Raw genomic sequence first — 14,120 nt, forward strand, 5'->3', positions numbered from 1 at the left:
GGTTCAGTATGAAGAAATCATTTGGTGTAAAAGGGGTCCCTCTCTTGTAGGTCTTAAAGATCTCCCAGAGAATGGAAATAGATGCAGGAAAACCAAGAACAAAGCACACTACAGTAAAAAATAACCAAATATATTTGCCCTCTACATGGTCTTCACACCCATGCAAGAAAAAAGTAACCAAGTCAACCTCGGATGTGTCAGAGCCATTGGAATGACGCTGGAAAGCAGGATCGGTCTCAAACAACATCATGGGCAGAAGATTAAAGAGCTGCAAGAAAATTATACTTCTATAGAGCATTTAAAAAAAAGACCACACAAACTCACAAAATACTGCAAGCAAGAATCTTCAACATAACGTTCGTTCTATTGAGGCTTTAGAGTCTGGATTTTTTACTAAGATGCTAATGTGTCTTCTTGCCTTGATCCAACATCTGTCGGAGCTGCTGCATGTGCTTGTAGACAATAACCAAATTATTTATCTAATATCATAAGCAGTTTTGCAAATCATATATTTATGAACAGGAGCAGACCAACATGATATTCAAATTCTAATTTGCATGTTTGCCATTCAATGAATATGAGTAAATATGTGAACACACATTGAAGGATTTTGACATTGACTTTGAAGGATTGATGCCATAGAAGAGCCTTTAACCTCTGTTCGTCAAAAGTGATGCAAATTATCATCATGCTTTGCAAACAATGTGTTATGGAGACTCATTTATAAAACCCTGAGTGATGACCTGACAGACAAATGTTGTTTTAGCTGCTGGAAAAAGGTCTGCAACTTCAACATCCTGTATATTAAAGGGAAAGTAGGTGTCAAACCTCGGTTTTGTTAGTACAGAAGTGCTGTCATTGCTGATGAATGCATCCTGAAAATATTGCTTAGGTTAATAAGAGGTCACCGAGTTGAATGGAAAGGAGCCTTGCAGGCATTGGAAACAATAATGAATGCATTTCACACACTTTGACACCTTACATAATTAAATCACAGATAAATGTGTGCAGGACAGGGGAGAACAGAATAAATACTAAGACGTAAGACTTTTTTTTCTGTATTCAAAACAGACTTATTTCCCAAATGGGGTATATCCAGTGAAACTCAGCATTGTCTAGTCGTACAAAGGAAGCCTTTTTTGCCCAGATTTTGGAGCAAAGCCGCTGTGGTGCTGCCTTCAGAGTATTTCGGAAACCTTCCTTATGTGAATCTGTGAGTGCCACTAGATCTTGTTAAAATTAAAGTTGTGAGCAAATCACAAACACGCATCACATTACTTGTATATTGACTCTCTATCACCTAAACCCCCCAGGAAAATGAGTAAAAAAAACACACTGTTTTCCAAAAAATACACGTGCATTTTGTTTGTGCTTTGTCGTGATATATACTATTTTCGTGTCATCTCTTGAAGGCAGCACCAGCCGCCTCTGTGACGCTCATCGTCGCATTATTTTTGTGCTCCAGTCGCCGCCATTGCTGCCATATCACGAACATCTTTTAGCAGCTGTGTGCAGATAATTTGATACATTAAACAGCATTTTTGTGTATAACGTGAACCCTTTCACCATCGGGAAAGCGTCCTGACTACATGGAGTCAACCGTTGGCGAGCTTACTACAACGTAATACAAATTACACAACCTTAGCAGAGACAATACGTTAGCTCACTACGCTAGCTAAAACAAGCTAGCATATGTGCTTGTTTTCCTGCAGGTATTTAGTTCTCCAGTAGAGGTTTGTTTGTGGACGCATTGAAGATGTCACTACACGGTAAACGTAAAGAAATCTACAAGTACGAGGCACCATGGACGGTGTACGCCATGAACTGGAGCGTCCGACCGGACAAACGGTTCCGCCTAGCGCTCGGTAGCTTCGTGGAGGAGTACAATAACAAGGTAATAATAATACACTTTATTTAAATAGCACCTTTCAATAACAAGGGAACTTCATCTGATACAATAACAAGGTAGGTTCATCTTATCTCATGGTGCTTTCTATAGGCAGACAGGACCAGGGATTTAAACATATTTAAACTGGATGATGATTTACCCTCGCAATGTTAATTTGCAGTATCATTATTTTTTTTGAACAGCAGTGTGTTCAGACATATGTAAAAGGTGGAATAAAGTATAAACAGCAAGTATCTACAGTAAAAAAAGGCATATTTCACAAATAATATAAAACTGCAGCAATAAAACTATAGACTTATTCTACAGAAGCAGAAACTTATAGGATAGTATATAAATATCACATATGTATTATAATATTATATTTCTTGAACCAGCACCATGCCTAATGTATTCATCTTAAAAAGAGAAGAGATGCTATATTGCTAAAAGCTCATTTCTCTGGGCAGGCACACGCATAACAATCAACACACTCAATCATTTTGCTAGTGCCTATGACACTAACAATTAAAGCAGAGCAAAATACACATGTATAAAGTATGAATACCAGTACTATTGTCAATATAAATATAGTTTTACTCTTAGCTCGGCTGGAAGCATATTCCAATTCCATTAAATGCCATTGAGGAATACCTGATACCCTGTCCATTTACAAAATTGTGTTGTGGTGACTGAAGGAAGCAGTTTGCCTTCATTTGAGAATAGCGTCATGAATGTAAACATTTTCCAGCGCAATGGTAGGAGTGAGTTGCAGACATTTGAAAACAGATTAGTGTAAGTAATACATAACTCATTAAACCACCAGATTAGTCTTTTTTTTAAACATAATTTGTCCTTTACCATTCATTGATCTGGCATTACTTGAATTAGTAAAATCTGTGTTATTATGGAAATCAAGTTATTTGACCCACACAGACTGTAGTGCTCCCCCTCCCCAGTAATGATGCATAGACCCACTCAAACTGAGCTGTTGTTTTGTTTCCACAGGTTCAGATAGTTGGTCTGGAGGAGGAGAACTCAGAGTTTGTATGTCGAAACACTTTCGACCATCCCTACCCCACCACCAAGGTCATGTGGATTCCAGACAGCAAAGGGGCGTACCCTGACCTGCTGGCCACCAGCGGAGACTACCTGAGGATCTGGAGGGTAAGAGGACCAGTTTGCACCTGAGCCCATGGACTCGTTTTGTCATAGAAACTCAGAGAACGACAAAGTGTATAGTATATTACTATTGCTTTTTATCCTGTTATACAACGTTTAGGATGAATAATTCATCCAGCAGTGGCTCAGTCAGTAGGGGCTTGGACTGGGAATCGTAGGTGGACTGTTACTTGGAGAGGTCCCAGTTCACCTCCTCGGCCCTGCTGTGGTGTCCTTGAGCAAGGCACCGGACACCTCCAATCCCCCCCTCCCCAGTGCTCCCCGGGCGCTGCACAATAGCTGCCCACTGCTCCTAGTACTAGGATGGGTTAAATGCAGAGGACCAATTTCACTGTGTGTGCTCTGCTGTGTGCATGTATGTGACTTATAAAGAGGGTTTCATCCTCCGATTCTATAATTCAGGGCCAGTGTCCAGTTACTTCAGCTCTATATGCCAGAGCATGACACATAAACGATGAAATGCTTGTGGTCTGTATGAACTAACTTAGATTCCCAAATGAAGTCAATTTAATGTGATTCTGCTGACAGGTGGGTGATACAGAGACGCGACTGGAGTGCCTGCTCAACAATAACAAGAACTCTGACTTCTGTGCACCACTCACATCCTTTGACTGGAATGAGGTGGACCCAAATCTGTTAGGTAAAAACTCTATAAGTGCAAAGTTAACGTGAGGGTAACATCATCGATTGTTGGTAAATTCCATTAGAAATTCAAACAATATATAAGCTTTTCGGACCGTGGTCATTATTTGAAAATGGCGATGACATTGTTTTTTATGTTTTCTGTGCAGGTACTTCTAGTATCGACACTACCTGTACGATCTGGGGGCTGGAGACTGGACAGGTGCTGGGCAGGGTCAACTTAGTGTCGGGTCACGTGAAGACCCAGCTCATTGCCCATGACAAAGAGGTAAATGTTGTGACATGATGGATAAAACCTTCAAGAATGCTTTGTTAAATAAGATAATCCTAAACTAACCTATCTTCCGTGTCAAAAACCTTCACTCACTGATCATGGTGCGGTTGCTTTGCAGGTGTATGACATCTCTTTCAGCAGAGCGGGGGGGCGGCAGGGACATGTTTGCCTCAGTGGGAGCGGACGGCTCGGTCCGCATGTTTGACCTCCGTCACCTCGAGCACAGCACTATCATCTATGAAGACCCGCAGCACCACCCGCTGCTCCGGCTCTGCTGGAACAAGCAGGACCCCAACTACCTGGTCACCATGGCCATGGACAGCATGGAGGTTAGTCTTAATTTTTATTTAAATTAACCAGATAAGTAAATGTAGAACCAGTTCATAGTTACAATGAAAATTTCACCAATACAAGACATGAAGTCGAAGATAACTGCCCATACCCAAGTATTTATAAAAGTTGAGTAACTTGACAAAACTGAAGTCTTTAAACTTCTTTTTGGCTTTGTTTTTGTGTGTCTGTTTGAGAAGCAGCAGTGTTAGCTGATAATGTTAAATAATATGTTTTTCTTTATCTGTATACAACACTTAATATGCTTGGTAGCACTCAGTCCAAATCTGGAATGTACAGCATTAAAAAACCAAATTAATATCATGGTTGAGAATCTCAACTTTGTTTTGTAGACTTTAAATGTTTATCTTAGAAATCTGAAACGGGCTCTTTAAAACTGAGAATGGAAGCAATTTTTTTTATTCGTTTGTTTTCACATTAAGCCTCTCTTTGTCATATTGTATTTGCTGCCAGTTAACGACCACACATGTGATGTTTCTTCCCTCTCAGGTGGTGATCTTAGATGTGCGTGTGCCCTGTACTCCTGTGGCCAGACTCAACAACCACAGGGCCTGCGTCAATGGAATCGCCTGGGCGCCGCACTCCTCCTGTCACATCTGCACAGCAGGTATGCAGATTTAACACGTAGTTTGCAATATTCACCCAACAACTTTGTTTGCCGTTTGAGGGCTTTGCCGGAGAATAATTGCAATTTCTGTCAATATGCAAGAGGGGGAGCCGCTCTTACGCTTTTACTCATGTTTACGCAACAAAACTTTGTGAGAGTAAATATAAAAGTTGGATAAAGGAATTTGTGGGACATAAGGTGTCATTACAATTTAGTGTAGTGTCCACCACCTTGCCATTTAAAAAAAGTGAGCGCATTATACAGGGTTACAGGGTTTAGGAATCACTGAACAAACCTGTACAGTTTGCAAATTGCATTGGGCCTGTAATGCAAAAACACTGATGTGCCGTAAATATTTGTTCCCTGATTTTAATTTCCTGGTCTTCTTTTGATGTGTCCTGCTGAAGAAAAAAAGCGTGATTAAAGATAGAAGGTCTTTACCAGATTCAGGCTAGTTGCATGTATTATTGGTTCTTCCTGTTTAAATCAGACAAATCAATTACAAATCAAACTTCCTCCCCTCCTCTCGATCTAGCGGAGGACCACCAGGCTCTAATCTGGGACATCCAGCAGATGCCGCGGGCCATCGAGGACCCTATACTGGCCTACACAGCCGAGGGAGAGATCAATAACGTCCAGTGGGCCACCACCCAGCCCGACTGGATTGCTATCTGTTACAACAACTGCCTGGAAATCCTCCGAGTCTGAGCTCCAAGAAATGAGGCAAATCAAAAACACTCTCAGTTGGATTAACAAGCCGTTAAAGAAGGACAGAGCAATATTGAGTTTGTGCTCGCATTGGGTTCATGTCGATACAGATTATGTGTGTAAAGCTTTTTTCAACTGAGTGAGAACTAGAGTCTCTCCGCGCTTGTCTTTTTGATACCATATCAAGACGTCCTGTATCAGAAAACTCAGGAGCACCTAAACAGTAATGGTAACAAAGTCTCAAGAAACTGTTGTCATGTGCACACTTGATCAAAGGTTCAAGACCTTCTAGCTTCAGCATGGTTTCTCAGACAAAAAGGCTAGTCAGTTTCATGTTTTTATACGTTACATGGGGCATCGTTTGAGTACAACGTCCTAAACCAGTCATTTTCATCATGCAGCAAAATGTAGTTTAGCCACATTTAAAAGTGGATTGAATGTGGTTAATGTGGTTTTAGGTGTTCATATATTCAGTAGTTTTTTTTTCTAACCTATAAATACGTATTTTATTCAACTGAATATCATTTGTGATAAGAAAAGCATCTCTGTTATAAATAAATTATATGTGCAACAATTTACTAGTATTAACCATTGACCATAACATTGTATTTGTGCACCACTTATTTTATTCATATCACTATTTTATTTTATACACGAATAAACCGTCCCTCAGTTTAAACCATTACACAGAAGTTTTATATTTAGACAAAATCTTCTTCACAGTGAGGTGGTCAACATAATGGTGAGAACCTATAGTACACATTTACAGTGAGAAAAGATTTCACTGTACAATACTGAGAAAACACTGCCTGAAACACATCAACCAACACCGTTACAATATAGAGAAGCTTACATTTTTGTCAAACAGCCTAGAAAACTGACATTGTATAAGAAATGCTGTGAGTCCTGTTGTGATATTAAGTTCTGTTGTGATATTTGGGGTTGGGAGGGGATGTGAAGACGTGGGAGTGAACAGAAGTGATTTCTTACTTGTTGTAGGTATTTCAGTACGGGGTCATGATGTGTGATTATTTGCTAAACATAAAGTCGGAAAACCAATCTTTCATGATTCATTTTCACTGATCCGATTCTGAAATGGTTCTGCAATGTAATAATAACATTAATGGATGCTTAGCAAATTATGAGATGTGATATAATTCAACATTTATATCACCACAGAAATGATCAAGATTTATTTTAAGGAACAGTTTGACATTTCTGGATAAGCTCTTATTACTTTTTCAAGGAGACCTGAGATGGGAAGATTAATACCACTCCCATGTGTCTCAGCTAGAAGTGGGCTAGTTTAGCTTAGCTCAAAGTCTGCAAACATGGAAACCGCTCGCCTGCTTTCACAGGGTGTTATGTGCCGTATTATTTCTGGGGTACAATGTTATTAAAAACGAAAGCAGTTCGTAGCTAAAGCTCCAACATCTCCAAATCCAAAACGTTTGTAAAGCATGTCCATTTAAGCTTGTGGAAGTCTCCAGTAACGTGCAATGAGTGCATGCAGGTAGGCCGTCAGGTAGGTAGACAAGCAGGTCAACTTATTAAAGGCCTGCGCACCCACAGATATGAGATGTTTGTACTTGTTTTTGTCAGAACTTTATTGAATAACTGCTGTCGGAATGTACTTTAAAAAACACACAAGAATCTTTTCTTAAATAGCTTTTAGAAGCAGAGTTTCACTACTTCTAAAGTCGCACTGTCACACTTCTCGTCTCTGGAGCTCCTCAGGTGACAGGTAGCACAGGGTCTGAGAGGTGTTTCTGGATGTCAGCCAGTCCCGCGGTCATGTCCAGGTTCCCCGGCAGAGAGGGGAAGCGGAGGCTGCCGCACAGCCTGGGGTTCTCCAGCAGGGAGGATTTGACTGATGGCTGGGGCAGCTGCGGAGACAACCCTGCGTTGGTCTCACTTTCTGGGGTGACAGTCATGAACATGGTGTCGTCTGAAGCCACCGTCATGTGGATGCCGCTGGACAGCGACTCCTGGGACTTCTTGGTGAATTGAAGGTCAGTCTGGGTAGAACTCTGGAGTAAAGACATCACATATTTGTTTATTTTGCGTCTTAACTCTTGTACCTCACCAGGGAGATTTCCGGCATTATATTTTTCATTTCGGTTCATAGTGAAGCTAGCTTTAGGTTGCATATGCGACAGATATTCACTCTGGAGCGGCATTTTCTTCATTTCAGTTTTACAGACCGGCAATCAGAGAACTAAAATGATCTTCTCTTCAAATATTTAAATGTAAAATCATTTTTTTTCAATAATCAAAAGCGGTCTGACATTAGCATCTTTCATAACTTGTCTATATAAGTGAAAATTCACATATATAGACAAGTTACATTTATGTCATTCACGTCATTGATGGTCCTTAAGTGAAACCCTTTAGTTAAGAGCGTACACTCGGATGTGGGCTAACTATCCTCTGACTGTCTCCTGAATCCAGAGTAAGGGTCTAATGAACATTTGGTTGTTTTCAGAGGACTGAATCTGGTTAAAATAAATGTTTTGACCTCCAAGACATCAAAAAGGTTTTGAAAGTAAAGAACAAGAGTTGAATTAAATATGAAAAACAAATCTCTGTTGTTGTCAGTAGTGATAGAAGTAAGCGTAATTACTTACCTGTCCGAGTGCCGGACTGTCCAGTTGTAGGGAGGGGGTGGGGTACATGCTGTGCAGCACTGGGGTCCCAGTCACATACAGGCCAGGTGCTTCAGTGGGGAGTGCACCAGACGACACGCTGCTGTAGGCAGGCGGTACAGGAGCCATCTGCCTCTGGAGCAGCTGGAGAATAACATTGATGTCGGCTGTCATGCGAGTCTCCAGTCTGGGGAATTAAGAGACATCGGAAAATGAAATATTTCAGCCTTCGGATTTGAACAACTTCTTTAATTTTGTATTCTGACTCCTGTATTAATTCTTTAAAACCAGCCAATGGCATCCCTTGAATTCACCTGTTGAGCTGCAAATGTAAAACCTCCAGTCGAGACTCCAGCTCAATGGGCCGCTCTTCTGTGAACGGTGGAGGGTGGTATGAGTCGCGGACTGATGAAGATCGCCAAGCGCGACTGGAAAACTGCTGTGTCGGTCTTTCTGGCCAGCACTGATACATTCCCGGCACATTCAAAGATGTATCTGAGGCAAATATATAGACAGGTTTACCCATTTGGGTTATATAACAGTAATGATAGTCCAAAAGTATTCACTATGCAACATCAGCGCCTGTTGTTAATTATAGCATTTCAATTAAGACACATATCTATCTACCTTGGTCCAACACTGCCTCCCTCCCCACTGAGGTGCTACTGGGGGGGATCAGCTGCACCACAGAGGGGGGGAAGTCGCTTCTGGCATCTTGCGGAGGGTATAGCTCCACTTTGGCACTGTGGGCAAGCGGCGTAGCCAAGTCGTCGCTAGACTGGGAACACGGGGATTCGCAGCTGCAGTGGTCATCCCAGTGGGCCCGAGGAGGTGAGTGGCGATGGCGCAAGGACTGATGGGGGTACGAGTCCTCATGATCGATTCCATCTTTTCACAGGAAGGCATTTAATTAGACTTTTAAACTGTCTTTAATGTTTTCACATTAATCCAAGTTATCAATAAAGCAGTTTTACCAGGGAGCTCGACTTTATAGGCTTACACCCCGGATTACCACAAGAGCCTTGTATCCAAAGGATTGGCAGCCTCTCAGTGAAATAATTGCGTTCTCCTTTGCACGTCTCACCTGGCCTTATCCTGCAGTCCAAGGAGTGATTTCTGTGTCTTAGCTTGTGTCGACACCCATACTCGTCACCGGAATCATCAGTTGTTATTATTGGTGGTACTTGATCCGCCTGATGAACACAGAAGAAGAAAACTGTTAAACTGTTTATTTGGCAGTAACAGAAATCAGCATTCAATGATGGAAACCAACATCAACATACATCTCTCAGGTCAAAGGTTATCTCTAGGTTCTTCCAGAAGTTGTCTGCAAAGCCGGGGTAGATATCAAGGACCTCCAGCAGGTCTTCCCTCCGGACGCGGTGCAGGTCACAGTATGTGATGGTGTGTACGTCTGCTTTGGACTTCCCTGGCTCATCATACAGGTTTATAGGTTCTCCAAAGACGTCATTCTTTTCTGCAAGAGCATGGAGATTTTTACGAGATAAAGTCATGTTCTTTTTCAAGAATTTTGGGACACTGCAGGCAAATCGACTAAGGATTGATACCTAATATGGCGACCACCACATCGTCCCTGATGACTTGGATTGAACCACGTCCGATGAAGAAGAGAGAGTCCAGGATGTCTCCATAGTGGATCAGAATATCTCCTGGAGGAGCGTGGACTGTCTTGAACCTCATACCCAAGGTTCGCAGACAGGCCTGACTGCCTCCGTGAAAAGCCTTACAGTTCTGTAGCAGAGATCTGTTTAAGTGCAAACAGATGTCTGCCTGCAGGGACCCGGGCAATCCCTTCATCACCTGAAAAAGGGAAAGACAAGACCATCAATATATTAGTGAGATGATTAAGAGGGATACTAAACAATATTGACCCCGGTTTAAGTTTGACTTAACAATCACTTTTTACTTACGCCATTCATGTCAATGCCATTTGTGTAGGACCAGGCGTGTTGGAAGTACTCCTCCAGCCTTTCGCGAAGGCAACCTGGGATTTGGTGGAATCGGATGAACTCTTTGACTCGCAGCATCTGGGTGTGGTAGCGGGTTGTACCAGAGTACAGGCGCTGGATGATGGCTGACACATTCCCAAATATGCTGGCATACATAAGAGCTGAGACAGAAAAATAAATTGGGAAATAGATCATAAGTCTTCAGTGACTGTGGGATTTTAGTTGGAATATCTGTTGAAAATGAAATGAAGATGTAGGGACTGGACACAAAGTATACAAGGGTGGATGGGACCTTCATTTTTGGAGACATTTACAAAAGGTAATTCTAGTTTTAGGGTAAAATCTAAATAAATCATAATTCTTGATGCAAGGGTTCAGACTCAGCTGTGCCCCTGGTCATTTCTGTACAGTCCCTCACAGTGATATTCCACTTACAGCCAATAACCATGACGCATATGGAGAAGATCTTTTCTGAGTTGGTGTTTGGAGAGACGTTACCAAACCCCACGCTGGTCAAACTGCTCAACGTGAAGTAAAGAGCCGTGACGTACTTGTCTTTGACTGAAGGACCCGAGCCGGTGTCGGTATCGTTGTATGACTTGCCCAGTTGCTCAGCCAGGTTGTCCAGCCATCCGGTCTCAGTGTACGGCCTCTCCACAAAGCCAATAGCGTACCAAATGCAGGCGAGCCAATGGGCGATTAGCACAAAGGTGCACATGAGCAAGAACAGGACAGCAGCCCCGTATTCAGAATATCTGTCCAGCTTTCTTGCCACACGGACCAATCGCAGCAGTCGAGCGGTTTTCAGCAGGCTTGTTAGGGTTGCCATCTTTGGTGTCCATTAACAAAAGGGAAGAGGGTGTTAGGCAGGAAAACGGCCATTTAAATGACAGTGTATTTAGATTACTCAGAAGAATTATCTAACTTTCTACATTTATATCTAAGTGTAACTTTCCAAGTGCTGCGGGAGTCCTAAAAACTTAGTTAGTCTTCCATACGTTACTTTTAATGGGTTTTTGGTTAGATTGCTCAAGCCTTAGAGATATTAACGTTGTTCTACTAAATTAAATGCCTCAATAAATAAACTATTTGTAATTCTTGAAGCTTTAACTTGTCTTAAAGAAGGCAGTAGCTTAATATAAGTAGATAATATAATCTGCAAAGAGGCAGATCTCTTACCTCGTCAGAGCCAGATCTGAAAATGAGAAGGTCGAAAGGGATTGCTGCGAACAGATCAATGGGGAACCAGCCTTTGATATAGTGCTTGGCTATCCGGCTCGGCTGTGTGATCACTTCGTCGTTGCGGTTCACGTACGTTGTGCGAAGGTTGATGACAATATCCACAATGAATAGCACGTCCACCAAAAGGTCTGCCACGTTCAGAGGGTTGCATGTGTAGCCGCAACGTTGACTCCTTTGACGTATATCCCCATGTTCATCCAGGAGAAAGGTGGCTGAGTAGGGAGTGAAAACAGCTGTGTAGAGAACCAGGAGGAGAATAATCCAGTCCCAAAACGCCTTGAACGGGCTGTAGTGTAGCAAGATCCACCATGTTGTTTCTGGCACCTGGAGTTTGTATTCGGGCAGTACATCGGACTCCAAGGAGAGAACCTAAACATACAAAAACATCAGTATGCAAATGTTTAAATGTTCCCTTCGATTTCTATAGTGAAATTTGATGTTTAGTAGCATTTCAATGCATTTTAGAAAGACAATTTCTTCTCCCAGCAGCCAAATTAATACTATTATTTCAACCAACATTACAAATATATCTTTCCACACTTTGACACAAAGCAAAACAAGTACATAGCGTTAACTAGTATTAAACAAAATACCTTTCTAGAAGACGCACTCTGACTATGTAGGTCCAACAAATCCTTGACCACCATCCTGTCATTGGTGATTCCCAACGGAGGCGTGACTTCAGTAAAGATTTCCCCACAGATCATAGAATGATTTCCAGATAGTTAAAAAGCTAAAAAATGTTGTGGTCTGTAATCAGCTATCCAGGATCTGACTGAGTGCTGGATACTGTAGAGCTGGGCGGCTGAAATGCTGAGTTTAGCATCACACAACAGAGTTCATGTGCTGCCACCCTCGTCATGTTCTCTTTAGCCCAATTACACATTTCCATTTGAAGCCCTGACCAATCTCGCACACATTGCAGACGAACGGTTGTATTTTCCAGGTGCACAGATAAATAGTTCAATATAATCAGACAGATGGAACATTTTAGGGTTTTAGCAAGTGACCCCGTGCAGCAAGGTCACAAAGTGTCGACAGTTGTAGCTGTTCATCACGAAGCATCCCAAAGAGGCAGTGATGCAGAATGCTGAGCCTCAGGGCTCCAGCAGCGACAACAATAGGTCTGAATTGAACCGGTGCTCAATTAACTGTGCTTTTCACACCCAGAAGGAAAACACCCAGCCACCAAACCACATACTGATTTTTCCACTAGCGAGTTAATTAGTGTCAGTCTTTCATCAAGGCAACATTCTGTAAGCCTCAAAACTCTTTAATGACGGCCTGAACCTGGCCTTGCTTGCTCCGTACCTGTGTGACCTTCTCTGTGACGTTCTGTGAGCAGTCCTTCACCTTGGAGGGGCTGAGCAGCTCTATCCTGGGGGTTGGAGGCGAGCGGCACTCAGGGCCTCTGCTGGCTGGACCCCCACTCATCATAAGGTCTGAGTCAGACATGGAGCTCTTCTGGCATACAGGTGAGCAGAAAACACATTTATATTCAGGCCAAAGTGACCCGATTCTGTTCTTCTGTCTATTGCGTATTGTATTGAATATCACTGTTCCCTACATTATTGTATTAATAATACAGTGTTCATTATAGTTTCCACTCAAGTCAACCAAATCAAGGAACTCAGTGATGTTTTATTTTCCATAACAGCCAATAACAAATTCATCTCAGCTTGATTTCCCAGAATGCCCGTCTAGCTGTGCCCTTGCCATAAAAACTTCTGCCCTTTAACACTAGATGGATAGATATACTTCATTGATCCCAAATTAGGAAACAAATGTGTCTCAATACTTGACTCATAGTGTGACAGGCATGGTAGAAAAAATCAAATCTTCAATCAAGCCATATTTCATTCAGTAAATAAAATCAACGTACCTGATTAGAAACCAGATTCTCAGATCCTTTCTGGACTTAGACAACCATGACTCAGATATCCATCCTTCAGGATACTTCTTGGACAAGGTGTTTTCAAAAGCATTCACTCTCGTCTTTCTAAGTTCATATTTAGGCAAAAATAAATGAACCTCTGTCATTCAGACGTCGATGTTGAACCCTCCACTCTGGCACAGGGCAGAGGACTGGCCTGCAGCTCGCATGTTGCCGCGCGACACTCGCCAACACAGGAAACGAATCAATGCCATGCTATAGCTGAGTGGAACTGAGGGGAAAATCAATGATGAGCATTGATAAACACAGCAAATGGGCTCAGTGCCATTATGCTGGACTTCCCCCGCTAAAACCAAATTACGATTTCAATGTTCTTGGATGCAGTTTGGCTGTGTAGGTCTACAATATAGTTCAGGCTCTGACGTCCATCACACTGCTGTGAAAAAAAGAATCGGCCAGCTAAATGTACACAGCTGGCTCAATATATCTCATACATACTGTAAAAGTGGGGTCTTATTGACTGCAATATTGTTGACACTACAGTAATTTGTGGGGTTAATGACCTGTTATGACACTGGCTCAAAATGTCCTTCAGTTGTAACCTTCAGCCAGAAATATGTATTATGTGTCACTTCCCTTTGATATTTGAGCTTCATTGTGAAGAATGGTGTCAGAGGTTTTTACATAAAAAAAAGCCTCCGAGTTCATTTTCAATCTCGT

General features: G+C 42.0%; 2 protein-coding genes across 2 annotated transcripts; one reads left to right on the forward strand and one right to left on the reverse strand.

Annotated features, from left to right (window-relative positions):
* Positions 1-1,415: 1,415 nt before the first annotated feature.
* On the forward strand, positions 1,416-6,708 carry LOC134871024 (DDB1- and CUL4-associated factor 7-like). The gene is given in 9 exon segments (XM_063893609.1): positions 1,416-1,621; positions 1,713-1,894; positions 2,894-3,052; positions 3,596-3,707; positions 3,859-3,977; positions 4,102-4,128; positions 4,130-4,312; positions 4,824-4,941; positions 5,477-6,708. Coding segments are annotated over 8 exon segments (1,029 nt in total). The 5' UTR covers positions 1,416-1,621; positions 1,713-1,756; the 3' UTR covers positions 5,650-6,708.
* kcnh6b (potassium voltage-gated channel, subfamily H (eag-related), member 6b) lies at positions 6,234-13,607 on the reverse strand. Its single transcript, XM_063893607.1, has 12 exons — positions 13,389-13,607; positions 12,818-12,970; positions 11,444-11,875; positions 10,700-11,093; positions 10,226-10,425; positions 9,863-10,115; positions 9,578-9,771; positions 9,379-9,487; positions 8,922-9,182; positions 8,609-8,789; positions 8,277-8,481; positions 6,234-7,679 (listed from the first exon to the last, which is right to left on the reverse strand). The coding sequence occupies exons 2-12, from the start codon at positions 12,959-12,961 to the stop codon at positions 7,383-7,385; spliced, it is 2,670 nt and encodes an 889-aa protein (XP_063749677.1). The 5' UTR covers positions 12,962-12,970; positions 13,389-13,607; the 3' UTR covers positions 6,234-7,382.
* Between the last annotated feature and the right edge of the window lie 513 nt (positions 13,608-14,120).

The sequence above is a fragment of the Eleginops maclovinus genome, chromosome 10 (assembly GCF_036324505.1).
Source record: "Eleginops maclovinus isolate JMC-PN-2008 ecotype Puerto Natales chromosome 10, JC_Emac_rtc_rv5, whole genome shotgun sequence".
Lineage (NCBI taxonomy): Eukaryota > Metazoa > Chordata > Actinopteri > Perciformes > Eleginopidae > Eleginops > Eleginops maclovinus.

Excerpts from the sequence above, each read along its gene's own strand:
- kcnh6b (XM_063893607.1), bottom strand. The coding sequence starts at position 12,961 with ATGTCTGACTCAGACCTTATGATGAGTGGGGGTCCAGCCAGCAGAGGC. Across the intron at positions 11,876-12,817 it reads TCACAGAGAAGGTCACACAG|GTTCTCTCCTTGGAGTCCGA; the intron begins GTACGGAGCAAG and ends TTGTATGTTTAG. Across the intron at positions 11,094-11,443 it reads TCAGATCTGGCTCTGACGAG|ATGGCAACCCTAACAAGCCT; the intron begins GTAAGAGATCTG and ends TGGACACCAAAG.